Here is a 24,326-nt window from a genome sequence, read left to right as displayed (position 1 = left end):
CTCAGCAGAGCGCACAATGCGCTGTAGTCTCCGTTTGTCCCTGGCTGTGGCTCCAGCGTACCACACGGTGATGGAGGAGGTGAGGATGGACTCAATGATGACCGTGTAGAACTGCACCATCATCTCCGCTGGCACAGGAAGTAAATCCTCTGCTGGGCCTTCTTGATGATGGAGCTGATGGTGGTGCTGAGAAAGAGGAGGGAGTCCACAGTGGTCGGGGAGTCTGTGATGGTGAGGGGGGGCTGGGGGGCTGTGACTTTCCTGAAGTCCACTGTCTTCTGGGCATTGAACTCCAGGTTGCTACCGCTGCACCAGGACACCAGCGGGTCCACCTCCCTCCTGTAGACAGACTCATCCCCGTCCGAGATGAGCCCAATGAGGGTGGAGTCAGGCACGTTGAGCTGGAAGAGCTTGTCCTGGAGCAGAGCAGGAGGATGGTGTTGAATGCAGAGCTGAAGTCCACAAACAGGATCCTGGCATAGGTTCCCGGGGAGTCCAGATGCTGCAGGGTGAAGTAGAGTGCCAGATTGATAGCGTCGTCCAGAGACCTGTTGGCTCTGTAGGCGAACTGCAGGGGGTCCAGCAGGGGGGAGGTGAAGGACTTGTGGTGGGGGAGTACCAGGCGCACAAATGACTTCATGACTACAGACGTCAGCGCCACAGGTCTGTAGTCATTAAATCCAGTAATCCGGGTCTTCTTGGGGACAGGGACAATGATGGACGACTTGAAGCAGACTGGGACATGGCATGACTCCAGGGAGGTGTTAAAAATGCCAGGGAAGACAGGGGCCAGCTCGCCTGCACAGTGTCTTAAGGTGGCCGGAGTGACACCGTCTGGTCCAGCAGCTTTTCGAGGGTTGGATTTCGGAAATAGTCTGTTTACATCCTGCTCCTGAACTGTGAGAGGGGTGGGGGAGGGGGGAGGTACCAGGGTTGGGTTGGCAGAGGTGGCCCCAGTGGTGGCCAAAGTCTGTCAAATCTACAGTAGGAGTTGAGTTGCTGGGCCAGTTCTCTGTCGTCTGTGAAAGAGGGGCTCTGGGCTTGTAGTTGGTGAGGAGCAAAAAAAAATAAGATAACATAAGACAAATCATAATAATAATAGTTATAGAGGCAAAGTAAACACTCTTATTTACAGCAGTTATATGCACATGAATATGACATTATTGCGTATGAGTATTGCACATGAATATGACATTATTGCGTACAAGTATGACAGTAATTGCACATGAATATCGACAGTATTGCACATGATTAAGTCAGTATTGCACATGAATAAGTCAGTAAACAAGAAGTAGCTCTTCAAAATAAAAGTTTTATCAAAGGAAAAAACACAATTGGTTCTTTACACACTGTCTGTACTTTGGTAGTTCGTGGCCTTGTTAAAATCGCCCAGGATAATACACAAGGAGTCCGCTCCACACTCACTCGCGAGCACGTGCTCTGCCTTCTGCACGTTCTCGCTGGGTGGGCTGTAAACAGCAGCTAGGATGAATGAGGTGAACTCACGTGGCGAGAAGAATGGTTTGCAGTTGATGAAGAGAGATTCCAGATCAGGACAGCAGTATTTGGAGATCACTGTCACATCTGAAGACCAGGCGTTGTTAATGTAGAAATAGACCCCGCCGCCTCGTTGTTTTCCGATGAGAGCTCTCAGCCGTTCAGAGCGGAATAGTTGGAATCCCTCCAGCTTCATGGCGCAGTCCCGGACAGATTTTCTGAGCCACGTCTCCGTAAAGCACCAACACAGGAGATGAAGAAAAGTCTCTGTTTCGTCTCATCAGCAACGCCAGTTCGTCCAGTTTGTCGAGTAGTGTGTTCACGTTGGAAAGGAAAATCCCAGGTAAGGGCATTTGTGTGCCTGGCTTCCTCAGCCGCACGAGCGCGCCAGTGCGCCTTCCTCTTCTGTGGCGTCTCACAATTTTAGCCAAAATAAGAGCTATTTCTGCAGCAGATTCTAAAAAAACTGGAACTAGATCCGTAGGAGTTGTGGTCCAGATGGATAAGAGCTCTTCACGGGTGTAAAAGCACAGACACACAATTTACGAACAAAAACAGACAAAATAAAGAGCACCGATTTTCTTGATCTGCCCCTTGTGAATCAAGTTAAAACTGATATGGCTTAATAACAGTGATATACTCTACAATATCATGCGCAATATATTGATACAGCACCTATGACAGATTTGTGATATTATCGTATCGTGAGGTGTGTATTGTGTTGTATCAGATGGTGAGTGACCCTGTGATTCCCAGCCCTAGTCCAGAGGCCTTGTACTAAATGACCCCCTGTGTGTTGACAGTACACAGGTCCAGTCCCTTCTCATTGGTCAGGTGCAGGTGACCTTCAGGCCCGTTACCTTTGCTGCTGGTGTCAGGTTTCACTTTGGGCGTGAGAGGACTTAGGCCCAGCTTCTTCTCCAGCCGCTCGGCCTGGGCCCTCAGACGAGCCTCCTGTCTCACCTTACGCGCCGACTTCACAGGCTCAGCCAACAGGCGCACCTACAACACAAGCAGGGTTTTTAACTGCAGACTGTTTCAGAGGAAGGAGAGCATTAATATGTATATGTATTTGTATATTCACATTTAATACACAAACAGGACAACGCTGTACTTCTTCCTGCTTAACCAAAACTGCTGCGCTCATTAACAAAACATTGTTGTATTACGCCTCTAGTGGCTAAAGTTGGCACTACAGCAGCCGGCTGTGTAGAAAGTACATATATTCACGAGACAGCGGAGTTATTGGAGGAAATTACAATATTTATTTGGTTGTGTTGTAACATCACATTAAAAACATCTGAAGCAACGACATGCAACCAAATAATGTCACCAAAAACAAAACTATGGTGACAGAAGGCATCTGCATGGAGAGTATTTATGATTAAAATCTAGTATATATGAGAAGCGTCTGTATATATCAGGGTTCAGAATAAGCGGTATCGTATCGCAAAATGCGACGCAATTTCTCTCAAATGCGATGCGTTCGTCAGAAAAAAGGGCTTTTGTATCACAGCTTTTGCGATACAAAAATGGATGTTCAATTGTAAAACCAAAGCGCCTAAAAGTACTGATCACTCGTCAATCGATCGTCAACAACAGCATGACACATGTGGACGCTGCTGTCACAGACCAAGAGTCTGAAAGTGGGAGGAGCCACATGCGGTAAAGTTTGCGTCAGATTCAGACTTCCGAGGTCAATAGCTCCTAAACGCAAAAGTCTTTGCAGATCATACACATGCCAAAATATTCATATTTACACTGCCAAGTAACTACAACCTCGTTTTTAACAATCAGATGAGTATTTTGGGCTCAGCGAATAACACTGATCCGAAAGTGCAGAGCCGAGACGAGTGCTTAGGGACCGTCATCAAAAGTGCAGCCGTAGCCGAGATGAAGGACTTAGGGACCGTCATCAAAAAGAAAAACGAAAAATGAAAACGTTTTATAGCTGGACTGGAACGTCAAGTAGAGCGGTACAATTTGAATAACACATAAAAAACACCATGATGGAAACACCACAGCAACCTTTATTTATCCATCAGAAGCTTAACACATATTTTTTGTGAGCGTAAGGACAATTAATATGTAAATGAGACTCCAGCAAATAGTCATCTGATTGATGATGATATGGAAGAAAGTTGTAAATGAGTTAATCTAACTTGGTGTTAATTAATTTGTTCAACAGCTAATTTTATTTGCAAGTTTTCTGGTTTAAAAAAGAGTTTAAAAGTTAATTTGTTAGGAGTTTTTTTTAAAAAGAATGTTTACAAATACATTTGAAATAAATAATCTTGTTACATCAATGGAAAATATTGATTGTTAGTCACTTTCGCGTTTTGCTATGCAATTATCAAATTGCCATACAAATTTGAAAAAATGAACGGATTGTTTAGCAGCACCGCTATACAAGAGAAAATCCGTAATCTGAGCCCTGTATATATGTACAGAGATGACCAAAACGACCATGATCACAGTCTTTTTGATAGTCGCTTAAATCATGATTCATTGTTGCAGCGGGACAATAGTGCCACTGGTGCAGAGTGAGATTGGGATGTGCTGCTCTGGTGTCGTACCTCTCTGGGGAAGGAGGACAGCACCTGCAGAGCCCCACTCTTGATCTTGGCCCACTGTCCCTGCGCCTGGCCAAACTCATCTCTGTCTGAGATCTTGTAGAGGGGCAGGACATGGAGCTGCTCGTCCTCCGGGATGCTCCTCACAGCGCGGTTGTCCTCTCGGGTTAAAGTGCAAACCTGCAGGAGCACACACAACACAAGAGCAGTCTGTGCAAGGGGGAATTATAGTTTACACTGACTGTTAGTCAAATATCAATAAAAACGTATGTATTGACAAAATACATATCATAATAACATAAGGTCTTCTGTTAGATTCACACATTTATTATGACTTGACACAAAATGAGTGAAAAGAATAAGAGTCAAACTAAATAAAAAAGAACCATTGTGAGAGTACTGACCACAGTGCTGCCGTTGTTCATGTTGTGCGTGTCCTTGTGAGCGTGTGCGCAGAAGTCCACACAGGCTGTGACCCCAGAGAAAGGCCGGCCCTCCCTCCAGCCCAGGCGACAGTCCTGCCCCGACGCCTCGTTCTCGATCTGCACGACACAAGGACCAGCTGAGACGAGAGACTCCAGAGCTCACGTTTATTGCCATTTACAGTGAAACAGTGTAACAGCACCTTCATGTATTTTAGACACAAGTTCAATAAAAAAGACACACACAATCATGTTGTTCTTACACATTAATGTGTATTACGACATGACTAGTGCTGGACTTTGTGACGGAAAAAAGACAAATAAGTCAGAGAGAAGCATCCACATTTAATCATGAATGTGATATTAATAATGTTTAATTATTGTCTTTATCAATGTAAGAAAATCTAGAAAACTACAAGAGGGCGCTGCATCAGTGTATCATCAAATGCATCAGACGGTCCAACTGGTCAGCTCTGGCCATATTTTGGTTGTTGCTCATATAAAACATGTTAACATTAGAGTGACGCTGCTACATTAAATCCCGTGTGGAGTAGAATCGTGTAGAGCAGCAGCTGTTGGAGCTGACCTGGTTGTGGTAGGCCTCAGGAGCCAGTCTCTTGTACAGAGGGGCCAGTTCTGTGGCCAGGCCCTGCAGGTTGCTCCCCACTCGCTCCTCCTTCACACAAAAGACCACAGATATGATGATAATTATTCCTAATAATCATATGTATTTTATAAACATTGGGTTGAAATAACAGAACCACAACCACCACCACCACCACCACCACCACCACAACCACCACCACCACCACCACCACCACAACACCAACAACAACAACAACAACAACAACAACACCACAAGTTTACTCTTGTGTGTAATCAAAGTATATTGAAATGTCAGTGCAAAATGTGTATAAAGACATCATCCTGAGTGCATTTACCTGCTCGGGGCAGTCTCCCAGCAGTCTGAACTTGCGTGGCACTTTGCTGCGGGCGAACTTACAGCCATTGAAGTACATGCTCCAGGAGCAGCCGAAGGAGAAGGAGGCTCCGCAGGTGTCTGGGTCCAGCCCCTGGCATGCACATGTGCGACTGGGGAAATCAGCAGAGCACAATGAGACACACAACAGAGCAGGGCTACAGGCTGAAGTCACTCTAGCACACGACTGGAATGGAAATAACACCACTATAACACTTATAGACTGATCATGACAATTACATTCAAATGTTCAGTTATATAGTATGCGTATAATCACACTAGCAGCTCATGCATTGAGCACAGCAAACATCACTATGACCTGGAAACAGTTCTGCCATAATAAAGAGATGTAAAGTTTTAGTTTTAGTTTTAGTACTTTATTCAGATATTTGAATAATTACTTCAATGTCCAAAAAATAACCAATAGATACATACTATCATGACAATTATTAATATACATATATTAGATAAATATATGTATAGGGAATTGTGGCAGATAACCAGACACAGCATCAGCACAGAGTCACAGCACGCTCCAGTTTTGAAGATAGGCCTGGAGCTAATTACAGTAGACTTATGTCCACAAGTTTAGAGTACGTTTGTGTGCACGTGTGTGTGTATGTGTGTGTGTGTGTGTGTGTGTGTATGTGTGTGTGTGTGTGTATGTGTGTGTGTGTGTGTGTGTGTGTATGTGTGTGTGTGTGTGTGTATGTGTGTGTGTGTGTGTGTATATGTGTGTGTGTGTGTATGTGTGTGTATGTGTGTGTGTGTGTGTATGTGTGTGTGTGTGTGTGTGTGTATGTGTGTGTGTGTGTGTATGTGTGTGTGTATGTGTGTGTGTGTGTGTATGTGTGTGTGTGTGTGTGTGTGTGTATGTGTGTGTGTGTGTGTATGTGTGTGTGTGTGTGTGTGTATGTGTGTGTGTGTGTGTATGTGTGTGTGTGTGTGTGTGTGTATGTGTGTGTGTGTATGTGTGTGTGTGTGTATGTGTGTGTGTGTGTGTGTGTGTATGTGTGTGTGTGTGTGTGTGTATGTGTGTGTGTGTATGTGTGTGTGTGTGTATGTGTGTGTGTGTGTGTGTATGTGTGTGTGTGTATGTGTGTGTGTGTGTGTATGTGTGTGTGTGTGTGTGTGTATGTGTGTGTGTATGTGTGTGTGTGTGTGTGTATGTGTGTGTGTGTGTGTGTGTGTATGTGTGTGTGTGTGTGTGTGCATGTCTGTGTGTGCGTCACTAAACACAAGCAAAATGAAAAACACTAGGTTTTTCCAGTACATTATGAACAGATTGCTCTCCTGCCGTGAGTGACAAGCCCTTTTCAACAATGGATATTATAACGTGAAAATGTGAAACAATACTTTCTCCAAAAGCCAGAAATAAATGTTTATGCCACACTGACAGTTTCTTCTGCAGATATTGCTATAATTGTTTCTATACATATTTGTTTAAACCGTATTTGGACTTTGTTTGAGCTCTTCATTTCTTCAGTTCAATATTCGAACCCCACAAATACAAACACAAAAACGTGTTCGTTGTTCAGACTCGGGCCCCCAAGTAAAAAAGTCAAGTACCCTTCAAATATATATCGAATATTAAAATGTACACTTTGAGGAATGTCAAAGTAGTAGAATAAATGTACTGTATAATGATCTTAAATAACCCTTATAAATAACCCAGGTTCAACAGAGGTGTGTGGACTCACTCCTCATTGAGAGCGCAGCGGCGGCAGGTGGCAGAGCCGTATTTGAACAAGGTGTCAGTCAGGTCTCTGTACAGGTGGTCAGCCACAGGCCGGGGGACGCCCTCCCAGGCCAGGATGAGGATCACTAGCACTGCACTGTCACAGTGATGCCCAGGACGCTTACGCACCAGGCACAGCAGCTTCTCCTCCTCACTGCCCCGACGGATAACCTGCACAGACACGCACACGCACACACACACATACACACATACAGACACGCGCAGACACACACGCACAGACACACACACACGCGCGCACACGCACACAGACACACAGATACACACGGACATATGCAAACACACGCACACACACACATGCACAAACGCACACACGCACTTACGCAAACACACACACAAGCACAAACACATCACACCTTGGTTTAGTTTTTTTAAGCATGATGATCAGATTTGTTACACATACACAAGCAAAAAATAAATACATATGACCACAGGACCCCATTCACATTATGTTCTAGTGTGCTCATCGAGAGCAGGAAGAAGTGTGACCTTATTTACTGGTAATCCCCCTCCTCTTTTAGTCAACATAACTTACCCAAACAACAGAAAAGAATACCTTTTGGTCATGATATAAAGTAATCTTTGGAAGAAACATGGATTGTAAATTGTGTGTTAGTTTCTTTTACACATTTACATCTTGTGTAGATTCTTCAACTTTGAACCCACTGAGCACATTTGGTTTTAAAATTTTCTATTAAGTTGTTCCATATTCTAACACCAAATACAGATCAACTCATTTTAGATGTTTTAAAGTTCTGTCCTCTGAGTATGTGAGGATAAGCGTCACAGGGCTGGTCACGTACCCATTTGGCTATGGGACACCCCTGAGAGCTCCGGCCTTCTTTCCCCGTGTAAACAACCACCTCCACTCTCACGGCGTTTCCTTTGGCACCATATCTACAACACAGGCAACATCCATATTTCAGCAGACAAAATATATCTAGTGACAATGCATTCAAGCAAGAAGATGTTAGAAGAACTCCGAATGCACCAAGAGGAAAAATGGATTAAGTCACAGTTTCACAATTTCAATGTATTTTTGTTTTTTTAATTGTATACATATTATATACATTTCTGTTGTTCTAAACAAATCAGTTCTAAATGTTGGTTGGACAGTTCAAACTCAGCGTTATCCTGAATCATAAGCAAGACCTGCGCAGACCCGATCGTGTCGGGCGACGTTTGGAGTTTCCCGTTTAACCCTATTGGTGCGCACTAGGCTGCAGGGCATTTTTTCTACATCCTCATTGGACACTTCCACTCTCATCAATCATTCAGACGAGGCACAGCTACAGGAACACGTCTAGTGTTCTCCAATCACAAGGGAAGCTGTGTTGCCAGAACCTTGACCTGCAAAAAGAGACACATCCAAGTGTGTCTCCTTCAGTAGAAGGACAGGCCACGGCTCATGTTCAGCTCCTTCACCTCCAAAACTCCAGCCTCTCAGAGCTGCAGAAGCTGCACTAGCTCTGACTCGTGATTGGTGCAGGAGCTGGGCTTTAGGTAGAGACCATTCAGATCAGATCAGATCAGATTTCAGCTTTGAAACTGGCATCAATGAGACTTATGTGAGGCTCTTTCTTCTTTCTGATCAACTTTAACAAAAACACCAAATGAAAACATCAACAACTTTACCATCACGTTTGTAATATAAATCAGCAAAAGCTGGACTTGATTTGTACATGTTTACCATGGGACACTGACAGGTGATACAGTGACGTGCTGTGAGGTTCAGGGCTAGTGATTCTTTCAGAGTCAGATTTACAAATGCAAATGAACCCAAAAGAGCCCCTTAAACATAATCTGATAGACAACAGACAGAGTTATGCTATATGTCTCATTTCAGCATTCTTTACACAAACATGTGACACATATTTTAAAGAAGGTCAAAATTAATTCCAATTGAGCCTATTTCAAGCCAAAATAAATACAAGTTTCTGGTCCAACCTTTACATTTTAATAAGCTGGATTGTAAATAAGAAATAAATGAGTTCAAGAATAAAGACAATTCAACAGTCCACGGGCTCAGGAGCGCCCTCTGCCATGAGGCAAAAGTATTGCTTACCTCACAGAGTGAACTTTTACTGCTGTTTTAAAATTGCGAGCCTCATTTCAGAAATACATTTCATAAATTATCCAAAATATGGGAGTACAGAGCATATCGTCAGTGATTTATTTGTTATATATAGAGGGACTGGACACATTATCTGCGTCGCATCAGCAGTTTGTGAGGAATTTTGCCGTGCACTGAGCGGCAGAGCAAGGTACTGCCTCATCGCCCCACCTCCCTGTATCTTCGCGGGAGTTACAACATGCGGAAATTCTGATAACTAGGAGATCATGCCTGGTTGTAACATTGAGCCTAATCCAATTAAATGCTTAATGATTAGCCTCTGTCATTCAGTGTGTCTCTCTCTCTGCTTTATAGTATTTACAAGTAGCTGCTTTTACAACGTGGTGCAAAGGGTGTTTTCCTGAGCTAGAAGAAATAAAAGCCAGACAGAGGGTCTTTAAGTGCATGTTTAAGATGGACCTTGTGCCTCAGGTTGTTTAAATTATGCTGTCATCTGGTTTCACTGGCCAGCTCAGCAGTGTTTCCTCCTAAAGACTGGAGGGGTGCATTCCAAAGCCACTGACAGTCACATCTCATGCTCTTCAGTCTGCGCCCGACAGTATGGCACTTTTTGGCAAAATGTGGACTTTTCAAATCACCGTACCTGTTCTCCATCAGCTCTCGCACGGCCGACACACTAGGCCCCGCCCCCAGGTGAGTGTAGTACGGGCCTTCCTCCTTCTCACTGATTTGATCTGGACAAAGCAAAGAAGAAAAAGCGTTGCAAAGCTGCGAGTTACACTGAATTTTTGAAATAAAAGCTCCAGTCTCTCAAAAATAACTTCTAAATAACACAATAAAACTGGTTCCACTCTAATTGATAAACATGAAGAGAAGCTTTGAATTCCAAACACAACCACAGAGGGTCAACACACTCTAGACAAAACACTCAAGACAAAACAATTACTTGGATATGCAATATAATAACACAGACAAAGTACTCACCGACGCAGTGGCATGTGGGCAGATCACTCAGTTTCTTCGAGGGCGTGTTGAGCAGGTTCCTGGTGGGCGTATCCAGAAAGCTGCCGGGAGACTCCAGGAAGCTGTTGACACTGTGTTTGGATGGAGTCGACTCTGCAGAATGACCCCCGTCCCCTCCCACATCTGCGCTAGTGGACAGCACAGAGAACGGGCCTGAGTGCTCCAGCTTATAATAATTCTGCTGACTCGGAGGAGGCGACGTTCTAGGGTCTGAAAATCCATTGACCAAACTGTGATGTTGTACTGAGTTTAGGTGATTGTGGCTATCCCCGTTCAGACTTTGACAGTGTTCAGACAAATATCGATTGTAATGACCATGATTGAACTGTCCATTAGCTAAGCACTGAGCCTGGTTTTCATGCCCTCTCATTTGGCTAGTATAATTTGAACTCCCTAACAGCGCTGTGCCATTTTGTATAAACTGCCCTTTTTGTTCTTGTGCTTCCTCCAGACATTTCTTGACATCTATTTGAGCTTGTGGTAGGAATAAGTTCCTTTTATGGTTCAATCCCGGTAACTGTATCTCTGGACCTTTCTTGTTCGGCGTCTCTCCGTTTCGTTTCGACAAGGGCGTCCTCCGATTTCCTTTTTCCTCGTTGGTTTTCTTTTTCCTTTGCCTGGTAGGCGTACTTTTAGCCTTTTTCTGGTTAGCATTTAGCTGTGAGGCGCTGAAGTTGTATTTTATAGCAGGCACAGGTGTCCCCTTCGGAGGATTGTTCTCCGAATGCTGGTTGTGTCTAGCTTGGATGATGAACGCTAAGTCTGCTAGCTGCGCCGCTACCTCCTCCTCATCTCGGTTGCGTCTTGGTTTTTCTCCCATTTCACCCTCCACAACCTCCTTTTTGATGCTAACTTCCGACTTTATGACCTGAAATGGCTCTATTCTCTTACATTGGATGACATTCCCCTGCCTTGCTATAGGCGGTCTTATTACTGACGTTTTAAGTGAGCTTATAACAGACACTTTGTTGAATGCTGGTTTTGAAATTGGATGTTCGCAGTTACTTTCAGTTTTAATAGCTGCAGTGGTGTTTTGAGGTAGAGCGGCCAGTTGAGTCAAGGCCTCGATAGCAATTGCCTGATCAAAACTTAAATTCCGCTTTTCGGCTAAAGATTGCACACTTGGTAACAATTCCTTTTCCATAGGCTCAGTTTTTATAGGCTGAGATGTTCCTTGCACAAGTCGAGGAGTAATCTGGTCTTTCAAATCATTCTCCTTCTTGAAATGAAAATCTGGCGGTTCAGTTTTGATGGATCGTAGAATAGACGATCGAGAACCAAAGATTTTATCCTCAAGTCCTTTTCTCTCCGTAACTGACAAGCAAACCACCGCAGCCAAAGTCGATAAAGGATCCTCACACACCTCTTCTACATCCCGCAAGTGTTTTGTTGCCTGTTCTGTAAACCACAACCAAGGTTCCTCTGTTTTGATCTTCTTCAGAGGAATCGTGAAGTCCTCGGGCGGAGTCTTGAGTCCGTTTTTAGAAACCATAGTTATAATTGTCCTTGGAGGTTCAGAGGTCAATGTGCTCTTTTGAGGTTCTGGATAGGACCCTGTGGTCATGTTAGCACCATGAGGTTTTGTCTTCGAGCAGCCATTTTGCAGAGTCACAGAGGAGAGTTGGTGAAGCCCGTAACACATTGGGTCACCCCGAGGAAGTGCATGTTGTTCGTGATTTGAAGTATACTGGTGCTTGTTGTGTATTTGAGGTATATTGTCGTCTTCCTCCACTGCTGCTGAGTGGGAGGCCTCCATGTGGGATTCGCCATTTACCGACCAGTTTTCTGGAACCACCTGAAATACAAAAAGAAGATGCAAGATGAGCTTTAGGTGTGTAAAGTAATCCATTCTCGCTTCCTGCATTGATGACTGATTGACTGAAGCAGGTTGGTCATTTTCTTTGTCATTAGAAGCTGAGAAGATCTTTATAGACTACATTCTTATTAGTTATTTATGTGTCTATTGTTTACAGAGAGCTAGTTTTATTCAATCTCGTTAAATAAAAAATGAGGAAAATAATATTATGTACAGAATATATACATGTTCTATCGAATGTTTATGTATTTGCAAGTAACTTGCTCGCTTTCAATCACTAATGTGTTATTTTTTTGTATCAAAAAGAGGCACAAGACTTATCCCTGTGGCATGGATAATTGTTTATACAATTCTTACAACAATATCTCACAGAGCTAATTTCTATTTTTGTGACATTGAAATTGTGACATTCATTTTTTTTCTTTTAAATTACATTTTTAAAAAGTACATTTCCATTTTGTCTCTTGTGCACTCAGCTCTGTTGTAGCTGGTTCCTTTCCATCTGCCTTGGACCACTGGCAGGAGAACAGTGGGACTGTTTCTATTGCATCACAGATGTGGGGTCAGTGAGGGCAAGTGTGGAGCGTGAGTGCACATGCCGTGTCTTGAGAGCGCCTGGAGGAGTGTTGCCAGGCATGTGTAAGCAAGCCCATTGGCTGCAGCTCGACACGGTTCACTCCCCTGCATGTCTAAGTGAGTCTTTAACCCACTTCAGGTTTAATGCAGATTAGGCACAGCACTACAGCGCTGCAGGACCAGAGTCCGTTGTATCGACATGTATTGGTAAAACTGAAAGGTGCTGCTGATTCAACATCATTATATGCAATATGTCAAAAGCCTAATTTGCAAGGATGGATGGAAAATAATTTGCATACAATTTAGTGGCATAATTTCAACATTGTCAAGTCAGCACATTTGTTGGAGACTTTGGTGGAGTGAATCTCAACACTTTGTTCAGCCTGTTTTGGATTTTATATTTTACAAACAAGACACTCATTAAAAGAAAAGAGCATTGCTAACCAGAATATAGCAGTGTAATATATAACGAATCATAAAACAAAGAAAGTTCATGATAGGGCTGTGAGATCAGACAGTTTTTAATTGTCAATGATCAGTTTATGGCTTTTTAATCTAGAGCTCTACAGCCTGTCATTAAAACCTTTGGAGCTGCGTTCAGGAGGAATACATTTGAATTCATTTGAGAGTTAAATGACACAGATCTTGTTTATTTTCATGAAAGTAAGATTAACATTGAAATAGAATTGACTGGGAATCATTTGTAAGTGAATTTGTTAGTAGTAAAAAGTGAATTATTGAGGAATATGTCAAAGATTTTCAGAGCTAAAACGTCAAAGTGTGTATGTGACGTCTTCCTAAATTAACATAAAGTGCTTTCAGGACTAACACACAAAAACGTATCTCAGAATTCTGCAGACAACATGGTAACAGTGCATGTCAGGCCAGGCTTTAGCTGACAAAACCCTGTGAAGGAGCTGCTCAATACATTTGCAAGTCAAAGATAACTTGTCCTAGGAGTTGATGCATTTGCTTGCAGTTGTTTACCCGATGTGACTTTTTAAACACCTCTTTCAAGCTTTCAAGTAATGTTTACACTTTGGAAGGTATGAGGATTCAAACAGACACATGGTACTACACTCAGGGGCACTCTGGATTTGAAACAGATTCTTGAGAGCTAAACTTCAAACTAAAACACTAACAGACTCCCAGTCCAACCCTCTACTTTGTGAAACCTAACTTTGGATTACTGTACGTGCATGTTTAATTTTTGCTCGTCTTACATTAAACCCACTTCAAACAAGAAGTACTTATTTTACAAACCACTATTGTGCTTTTTATGCATGATGAAAAACAGACTTGAAACTAAAATTGCACTTTTGGATTGAAGTTTTTTGTGCAGGTTTTCCTCAGCATATCTTGGTTCATTCATATTTAGTATTTTATGTACTATACAGAAATGGCCCAAGGATCGACCCCTGTTGTAATCCTTCGAAGGCAATAATAAAACTATAGCACAAATTAGTAATTTTCAAGAGGACTCTCTTGAGCAAAGTTGACCAATTATAAAACCATCCAATCACATTGTCAGAGTAAATGTGCAATCAATCCTACTTGCAATCAAGATTAAAGGGTACGCCATGTAACTTTTCCGGTGGTTTATCTGGATGTTCCATAGTATGGCATTAAATGTATCTATCTCCATGGAAATAAGCAGGTGACGTGACAAGGCAGGCCAAATTACATGTAATATTTATTTAGCCCGGTCAGTGTAAGAAAGTTCAATAAATGCAAGATAGATATAGTATATGGAACAGTCCTTAGAAAAGCAATAACATCTCCATGGAGACAAGCACCCCTTACAGTTACATACAGTTAAAAATTAACATACTGTATGTTATTTATCTTCAAGTTTTCTCCAACAACTTCCAGAAATCCCGATCCAATTCCAGTCCGCCGCATTCTCTCCACTCTCACTGTCCACAGCTGTCCGGCCTTCTCTTTTTACTACTTACTACACTCACGCTGCTGATGCAACAGACGGCCGGAGCTAAGACCATGCAAATGCAAAGCCTGCCAATGTGACTGCACGCTGCCCAACGCTCAAAGGACACCCAGCAGGGAAGAGGGAAAAAGGGAACCAAATAGTCACAATAACTTGTTTTTCATGACAAAGCAGCACTGGCACTAATCCAGATCTAAACAGCAAGGTTAAAGTGAGTGACTCAAAAGTGTCCCAAACAACCTTTGATAAGAAGAGAGATTATCAGTAGTTTCTGTATAGGGTAGCAATAGAACTGATTTGCATTCAAAATCTTATATACATTTACTTATTAAGAAAATGCGGTAATCAGTAAATTAAACCAGTTACTACGCCTGTCTCGGCATAGAACTGAACAAGAACCACTGAGACTAACCTCAAGTCTAAAATAGCACGAGCACGGAGAAAGTCAGCTTCAATGACCTCATTTTGATAACAGAGTGGTGTGTTGTGTGTGCGCCTGTAGTCATGTCTTGTGATAACCAAAAGCTATCGGATGGAAATCACATGCTTTTGAGCCATTAGAGGGTTAGGGTTAGGACCACATTGGACACACAAGATCTGGTTCAAATACTACACTTTTTCTTTTTTTTAAACCCACCAGACTGCAAGCTACTATAACAACTCTCCCAAGACACAACACAGAGGCTGCCCCGGCAACAGCAGCGTGTAAAAAAAAATCCAAAGTCTCATTCTATTCGGAGATAGTGTTATGACAAAGTAAAAATACATCAACAACACGTGGAATGAACAACAATAATTCAGATTACTGTAGTAAAAAAAGAGAACATATGATTCATTCTCAATGTTTGGTCATACAAAGTCCATTCATTCACTGTATTTAAAAGACGGTTTATCTTTCTATCTCATTTAATGTATCAAACTACTAATTAGATTGACGACACATCGACTTGAATGAAAATCACCATAATAACATTTAGCACTTAAAGGAAAAAGGACACATTAAAGGCACTCCACTCGTAGACAACAGCAGGTGCAGAATTATAGCTGTCCAAAACAGAGCAAGAAGGAAAAAAAAAAGGGAAGGAAAAGAGGGGTAACTGCAACGGCTAATGCAAGAAAAACGGTGCCTGTTACCGTGGAAACTAAGCTCTATTGGTCGCAATCCTTTTAAACACACCTGGAAAAGACAAGCCAAACAGACGCGCACTGCAAGCCTAGCAACAACAATAATACGAGCGACTAGGACCGCGGATGAAGTTGAAGTGTGCCCCTGAGTGCACGGCGAGTAAAGACAGAGCGAGGTGACCCTTCAATAGACAATAGACCCAAGGGTGAATGCTAGAGACGGTTACAGTTACCTTACCCGATTAGGAAGCAGAACCCTCATATGTGCCAGTGGCCATCTTGCGTTTTCCTTTGAGGTGTTTAGAAAGAAGCTACATCGGACAAGCGCTCGGTGTCAAGGCAAAGGGGCAGCTGGGAGACAGCGTAGTAGACAGATTGACGTATCGCCTGAAGCGCACACACACACACACACACACACGCACGCACGCACGCACACACACACACACACACGGGATGCCTTTTGCAGACGCAGACACAGCCGCAGCAGCCAATAGCGTGCGGGCCTCGGCGGCTTGTGAATTACGGTCCATGCCTAGACTCTACCAAACAAAGGATCCCCTATGAGGGCTTTCTTACTCCAGACTTGCACGCGCGGACTGGGGGGAAGCTGTGGAGCGGACGCGACGGGCGCTGGAGCTGGATCACAGGGAAGAAACAGGATAGAATGACAGTGCCGTAAGCAGGATGTTTATGGGTCAGTCAGCATTAAAGGAGACATGGTTTATGCGTCTTTAAGGTACTTAAACTATAACATAAGTAGCTCATCCTTTAACGTGTTCTTTAGAAAAAGCAATATTGATCTTAAACGGCTTAATAATATAAACAGGTCCGTTCGATTCCTGTTCAAAAATGCAGAACTGATAAGCTCTTCATGTGACATTTCACAGGAACAACCAGCAGATTGTGATTATTTTGGCATCATAGCATTTCAGAACTCTGTATGTATCACTCGGAGTTTTCATTTTTCAATCACAATTAAGTACAGGGATGTGGGCACTAGTGATGCTTGGGTTGGGCCAAAAGATTATCATTTCATTGCGAGGGCAGTTTATAAAATGCTGACCGCTGTATCTCATGCCGGCGCTTCTCGTGTCTTTGTGTTTCGCCGCGTTTGGATTCAGTTCCTCATTAGACTCATTTCTCAGTGAATATGAGTCAGATTGTAAACACACAGCACTCTGAAGTTGATCACACAGAGAACCCTACTGTGTGAGCTGATTTACCTGTGTCTGCCTTCCTCCCCGTCTGGCTCTGCTCTGACGCTTCCACTTTTGCACTTGCACAAATAAAAGACGCAAAGTCCCAGTTTGCGTCTTTTACACAAGTACACACTCCACAATCAGAATCAGAAAAAGGTATATTGCCATTGTCAATAAACAAAATTCATAAACATAGGAACTTGTCTTGGTGATTCGATGCAAAATAAAACAATGAACAATAAATAGGTCACAACAATAAGCTATCAGATATAAAAAATAAAGTTAAAAATAGGCTTGATATGTACACAAATTTACATTTGTACATTTGTACATATATATATATATATATATATATATATTAGAGATGCACCGATCAATCGGCCGCCGATTAAAAAAGCCGGTTTTAGGTCGAATTGGCCAGAATCGGTGACCGGCCGGTCCATGTCGTAATTGCCGGTTTTCGGCCGATCCAAACTGACCCGCATGCGCGCATGCGCGGTGCGTAGCAGCTCAACGCGCCCAGAGCAAAACAGCTAAAAACTACAAGACTCTTTCAGAGCGCGGCGGCCAAAGTGTCCAGTTTACATTCAAAGTCTATGTAAACGTGCGTCGAACACCTCCTGCGTTTCCCGCGGCGCGATTCCTGCTTTTTCTGCGTGGAGCGCGGCGCGGAGGGTGCGTTTTGGTGTTTTCCGCTTTAGACGCTTTGACAAGCAGAAGCTTCAAAGCGTTAAAATCGTTCAGAAAAGTTCCGATTTGTTCAACTTTGGTGGAACACAAGAAGGAGCGAGCCTGGAGGAGGATCAGAGGAGACTGGACTGTGGGGTAAGTTATTACAAGTTTGAGACGATTAAAATCTACGTGTTGATAGTTGATGCGGTCAAAATAATTTGCGCTGGTTTGTGTTTGACGAGTTAATGTGTTTATTCAGAGTTATCTGCAGAAGAGTAGGGACACATGAAGGGGCCAGAAGAAGCAGCAGCAGGGCTGTCAGAAGAGTTAGTTGTTGTTGTTGTTAGCAGAAAGCTAGGCTATGAGCTAATGCTAACAAGAGATCTCATCCACCTGAAATGAGACTTTAAAAATACTTTGATGCATTTGAGATCACATTACGTAGATACAAAACTTAAATTACTGACTCGAACAGCGAAATGAGTGACTACAATCTAATGTCAAGCCTATTTAATTGTCCCACAGCCTCAAAGAAATGTTTACACAATCAGCTGTGCTCTAGAATCTATAGTGCACTAGAATCTATAGTTCACAGCTCATTGTGCTTCTAGTGAGTGTGTGAAGTTATCAAAGAGCTGATGAAACTGGAAAATGATATTGGCAACATATGTGCCTCATTTAATATACTGTATTATAATAGTAAAAGTTTGAATAATATTGCAGTAAATGTACTGGGCTAAAATATAACTGCTGTACAATGTTCTTTTTGAAGATCTGGATTTGCCTTCAGACCTCCCTGTTGCTCCTGCCCCTGCTCCTGCTGCTCCTGCTCCTTCAGGGGATGCTGACCCTTCTGCTGCACCCACAGGTGTGTAAAAGCATTTGTTTGGATTACAATTTGTTTTTAGCCTGTGTCATCTAAATTGCAATAATGTGTTTTTTGTAGGCCCACGAGGAAGAGGTGCTGGAGCCAGAGTCCTGGAGCCAGAGTCCTCCAGCTTTGAGAGGGAGGTGCTGGAGCCAGAGTCCTCCAGCTTTGAGAGGGAGGTGCTGGCAGCGCTCTGGGACTGACCCTCCTCATGTTCCATCGGCTTCCTCTCCTGCAGACCGTTCCAGCTCATTCAAAAGAATGTGTAAAATTACAAATGTATAAATTACTATATGAAAATAGTTCATTTGATTTCAATCTGGAACCATTGGAGCTGCATCTTCTGCAGGAGAAATGGACTCCTTTTTCCTCTGTGTCCCCCACTCTTCTCCAGGCCATATATTAGTTAGTATATAGTTCTGTATATATATATATTATTTTTATATATAGTTATTTTTCTATTTTTCCACAAAATAAATTACATTTTATATTCTAAAACATGTGTCCTGTATACATGCACCTTTTTCACATGTATAATACTGGGTAGTTTGTGGGAAAATCAGTGGCTAGATAGAAAATCGTATCGTAAAAATCGGTTTTGGCAGGTCCAACCTCCTTAAAAACCGGAAATCCGTATCGGCCAAGAATTTTGGAATCGGTGCATCTCTAATATATATGTAAATATATATATATATATATATATATATATATATATATATATATATATATATATATATATATATATATGGGCTGGGCAAGTTAACGCGTTATTATCGCGTTAACTCATCACTTATTTAACGCGATCAATTATTTTAACGCGCATTAACGCAGGTCGGATTCCCCTGGTCCGCACCAGTTCTAAAGCCTCGTACAAACCGCTGCGGCCGACGCAGAATTTGAGCGTGTGTACATTTAAAAGACAAACGCACCAGACGCGGGTTCTCGACGCCCCGGACTCATGTCCGTAAAATACACTCAGCAGCAGACGTGCGTCCGAGTCGTCTGCACATGCGGAGTGGAGGAGTTGTGCTGTGTTGCTTTTCTCGTGGTGTAAATGGATTTTAAATGTTGGACCATGGCTTTGGTTTATTAACTTTATAAAGTCAGCGGCTAGGCGCCAGCCGAGGCAACCCGCCGGGGGCCCGCGTGAGCAGGTCCCGACGGGGGCCCGCGTAAGCAGGTCCGGACGGGCGAAGTAGCTGGGGAGATCCGCGAGAAGGGCCCGGCACGCGTCTTTATCAGCTGAAAACGTGAATAATCGGGTGTGTGCCTTAGCAACTGGCTTAGTGCAGAGGAGTAAAAAAACACCCAGTTTCAGGAATCTACACACTTTTCTGGTTCTTTTCAATGCCCTGGCAGTGGCAATAAGCTTTAGTTTTGTGTTTGATAACATTGTTTAAGTTAAAATGTACACAATGCATTTATTTGTATTGAACTGGTTAAGTGTTTGTTTGCACAACTAATGTTATGGCGCTTTAGTGTCAAGTTCTATGAATGTACAAACTGTACTGAAGTGTTTTCTGGTTTAGGGACATTTGGTCCTAGACTGTTTATGCTGCTCCTAAAATGTGTTTTGAGTGTCTAATGTTTCATGAGATTACAATGTTTCTGACGTTACCTCCGAAGTGGCCTGTTCATCTTTAATGATGGTGGCTCAGGATTTTGTGGCAAGTGAATACTTAATATTTGCTACTGAATAAAAATACTGATGCACTTTACACTTATTTTGAATTCATTTGGAATTTTGCACGTAAAAATGCGATTAATCGTGATTAATAAGGGAAATAATGCGATTAATCAAGATAAAAAAATGAATCGTTGCCCAGCCCTAATATATATATATATGTAGTGCAGAAAGTGAAGGGAGTGCCCTCCTGCCTGAGGGGAGTGGCTATATATATATAGCTACAAACCTCAAACTTTGAATGAAAAAAAACGTATTAGTTTGGACAGTCGTGAGGTAATGGTCTACTGTAATTACCCTAGAACATTAACCTGTTACCACCCACCTATTTTCGCCCTGTGCACAATGGTTGGACATACCCAAATGGCATTGCTTATTAAAAGAGGATCTTACAGCCCACATGCAAGTGTGATGCATCATTAGAAAGCTTAGGCCTTCTAGTTTCTGCAGATGTGCACATTAGTCTCGCCTGAATATTGTCAATTTGTAATGGTCCTGAGCAAGACATACTTCATTGTGTGCATATGCTGTTCACTGTACATGATGTTTATCTTGTTGACAACAACTGTGTAAAGTTTCAGATCTCTAGGAACAGGCATTTTGGTGCTGTTGACCTTTTTGTATCAAAAAGTATATTCGGAACAAGTGATCCAAATATGTGCCAACTGTGCAAAACTGTTTTATTACAATTTTAGCTCCTCTATGATCATAAAACATACATTTTGATGTTTTGTAGGCCACTGATACCTATTATAACTGCTAAAAACAATGAATGTGAAAATGTGTATTTATGAGTTTACCCATGAATTTCCCATATAGAGGTTAAAAAAAAAAAAAAAATTATAATATTTTTATTTTATTTTTGTATTGATATAATAATACATATATTTAACAAAATATGCATCCCAAAGGCTAATAAAATCAGAAAACGTGATGCGTAAAATCTAGTCGCAAAATGCAGAAAAATCTAGGCTCTGACAGCCTTACGCACGAGAACAGGGAGAATTCTGTGTAAATAAACCCTTTGTCCCGCCTACCAGGAGAAAGGTCTCCTCATTGGCTAGAATAATATGTCACTCAAAGCCTCCTGCGTGACTGTTAGCAGAGGCTAAGGGCTAAAAACAAAGATGGATGCCCGCTTCGGAAGCGCTGCATATTTTTCCTCCGGAGGCTGTAGCAAACAAACCCGGAGACAGAAAAATTTGTGGATGGTCTCATTCTGTAGGTAACAGTCTGAGGAAGAGATCGATGTCAAACATTATCTTATAAGTCAAACAGGTCATTTGTTATGGACGGATAAATGCGGCGGACAAGCGTATTCTCGCCCGGCGAGAAACGAAGAAAAGTTTGTTTACTTGACAATATCTTGAAATCGGATAACTTCAGGAAAAATACAAGTGGATATTGTTTTTCAATGGTTCCTTACGGACAGACTGAGAACAAGGATGTACAGAATTAAAGCCGTTTCGTCCGTCATAAACAGCAAACAGGTAGGACATGCGTTTGTAAAAGTTGAGACTTTCTCACAAACTATTGGCAATTGCTTCTTGGGGCATATTATTCAATGTAAATCAATGACATATTCGTTTTGTTGAGAAAATAAGCTTTAAAATGATGTATAACTTGCTGGCATTCACCACGGAAATAAAAGTGATGATGTTTTAACCAGTGAACTGAAATTAACTATGGCTTGATTAACTATGATACAACTAAACTTAAGATTTTAAAATGTATTTGGAATGCCATATTAACTCTTAAAAGTGATCCTATTTGTTTGTATATGCATTACGGTCTATGTGCAGTAAAGTCACAACATGTGCATCGATTTTTAGGTTTTTTTTGGCAAACTTTTATATGGGGAGCAAATAATGTTGCTTCTCAAAGACTTAACTAATCTTTTCTAACTTGTAACCTCTTGTGAGGCAGGAGTGCTAACATTATGCCACCATTCTGCTCATAAAGAACTAAACCACACTGAACAGTCAATCCTAATCAGTTATAGTGAATAAATGTGTATCAAAAAAGTAGAATATGGCAACTACTGTAGGGATAAATTAAGGTAATATAATCGTTTGTGCCAGAAAGCGAAACTGTATCAAAAAAAGTAATTATTCTCAAAATGAGTTTAGATTCTCTACAAGGATTGATTACATATAAATACATAAATAAAAGTGTTGTGGTGTAGGGTAGAAGTCAACATATGGGACACTGACTATGATGTTAGTTGTAGTACTACGTTGTAGTACAATTTTTGTACTTTCAGAATTGTAGTAATTCTAGTACCAATTCCAAAAGCAGTCTAGACCAGAGACCCAGGTCTCAGGACCCAAGTATTGCAGTAATGCAGTAGAACTGCATAGAGTACAACCTTCAAAATAAAAGCACTGCAAATCAACCTTTTGGAGATTTTCACAATAAAAGCACTGTACTTGTGAATTTGTGGTTTGTATTTCCACTTTGTATGCTTTAGTAGAGTTTTATATTATTTCTGCGTTCTATTTTACAGTTAAACAGTATTTCTAAAAATGTTTTAGTACTTTTTGAAGTGTTTTTACTTGTTTTTCTAGTAGTACTATGCTGTAGTACATTTTTGTACTTTTAGAATTCTAGTAAACCTTGCTGTATATTCAATATTTTCATTACTGTGTTGTAGTACCTTTTGTAGTACCACGTTGTAGTACTATGTTGTAATACTACGTTGTAATACTACATTGTAATACCTGACTCTGGCACCAGTAGGAGGCCGGTCCACGTTTAGTCCTGGCTTCAAAACACCTCGGAGAAGGTACAAAGAGAGACACTTTTGACCAAAGCAACCTCAGTTCTTCAGGAAGTGCAGCTGGAGAAGCAGGACTTAAAGAAAGAGCTGAACAAGAAGGACAAGATCACTGAGTTTGGTAAGGAACTCCGAGAGAAGCAGGATGAGGAGAAATATGTCATCCCTAAACACATCCAAGAGGGACAACACAGGATTGATGATTACATTGGAGAGCTTTTGAAGATCAATCAAGATTTCGAGAACTATATCAACAAACAAGTAGCAGACCTCGACTTAAAAGAGGAGGATGTTAACATGGAAGATCTGGTAGACCAGACTAAAGAGTTGGATTTGGTCGTTCGGATCAATGAAGAGCAGATTGCTTGGGATGAAAGGAGGAAGATCATTGAAATGTTAGAAGGAGAGGGAAGGACTCTAGACCTTTGTCTTCAAACCATCAAGAACTTGGCTCAAAGGACAACAACCAACGATCTTCAGCGAGCACAATAAGAGCAGGAGACTCCTCTGGACTACGTGACAAGGACAATGGAAAAGTATGAGGAGGAGAACATGGCCCTGAACATTCGGCTTCACGAGTACCTGGAGAAAGCTGCAGGGAGGGACAGATTTCTGACCTCCACCACCACCAAGCTTCAACATGCAGACGGAGAAAAACAGGCCCTCCAGAAAGAGCTCACGGCCCTTGAAGACTCCCTCATCGTTCAGAAGCAGATAGTTTCAGAGGCATAGAACAACGCTCAGGAGCTGGAGAGGAAGCTGAAAGCCGAGCGAGCCAAAGTCCAAGATCTGATGGCGAAAAAGAGCAGGAAGAGGTGGAGGTGGTGGAGGTAGTGGAAGGGCTTCAGGCTCCATCGCTCCTGATGTGTCGTCGTACGCTGTGGGAGTGAGAGACATCGTGGTTTGCCGTCTTCATATTATTGTGCGTTTGTTTCATCTGTTTTTTAATCAATTAAATAAAAACATGAATTAATTAACTTAATTCAGCTCCGCCTTCGTTATTTGTTTGTTTGTTTTCAGATTTTAAAGTGCGTTTGGGTCTGATGTTTTCTGTGCAAAATAGTGATCACGGTTTTACAGTTTGCGAAGACGAATGGGAAAATAAAAGTACAAAACCTGCACTGAGTTGTAAAGCTGAATCCCTCTGTGATGTCATCAGTGAGCGACTGACACGTTATTCTGATAGTTTCAACCAGCAACAAAACAAAGGTTTTTTTATAACAGATCGGTTTGTTATTGAAGAGTTTAATGCTGGAGTGCGGGGGAAGGCCTCAAATGCAGAACGATACAGGATTAACTCAAACATGCAGGAATCAATTTAAATACAACTTGAATAAACTA

The 24,326-nt window shown here is 42.0% G+C and overlaps 1 protein-coding gene across 1 annotated transcript in view; it reads right to left on the bottom strand.

Annotated features, from left to right (window-relative positions):
• tet1 (tet methylcytosine dioxygenase 1) overlaps positions 1-24,326 on the bottom strand; it is a 154,637-nt gene that overhangs the window by 109,641 nt on the left and 20,670 nt on the right. The window contains exons 2-10 of the mRNA XM_072436754.1: positions 10,286-12,119; positions 9,945-10,035; positions 8,031-8,124; positions 7,172-7,380; positions 5,434-5,584; positions 5,079-5,168; positions 4,475-4,612; positions 4,074-4,250; positions 2,358-2,499 (exon numbers count right to left, since the gene is read on the bottom strand). Coding sequence (XP_072292855.1) covers positions 2,358-2,499; positions 4,074-4,250; positions 4,475-4,612; positions 5,079-5,168; positions 5,434-5,584; positions 7,172-7,380; positions 8,031-8,124; positions 9,945-10,035; positions 10,286-12,119 — 2,926 coding nt within the window. The remainder of the gene's footprint in view (positions 1-2,357; positions 2,500-4,073; positions 4,251-4,474; positions 4,613-5,078; positions 5,169-5,433; positions 5,585-7,171; positions 7,381-8,030; positions 8,125-9,944; positions 10,036-10,285; positions 12,120-24,326) is intronic.

This window comes from Eucyclogobius newberryi, unplaced genomic scaffold, assembly GCF_026437365.1.
Source record: "Eucyclogobius newberryi isolate DKJ021-1_F unplaced genomic scaffold, fEucNew1.0.hap1 SCAF_8, whole genome shotgun sequence".
NCBI classification, from domain to species: Eukaryota; Metazoa; Chordata; class Actinopteri; order Gobiiformes; family Gobiidae; genus Eucyclogobius; species Eucyclogobius newberryi.
The sequence above is the reverse complement of the archived record's forward strand: the minus strand, read 5'-3'. Positions and strand labels throughout refer to the sequence as shown.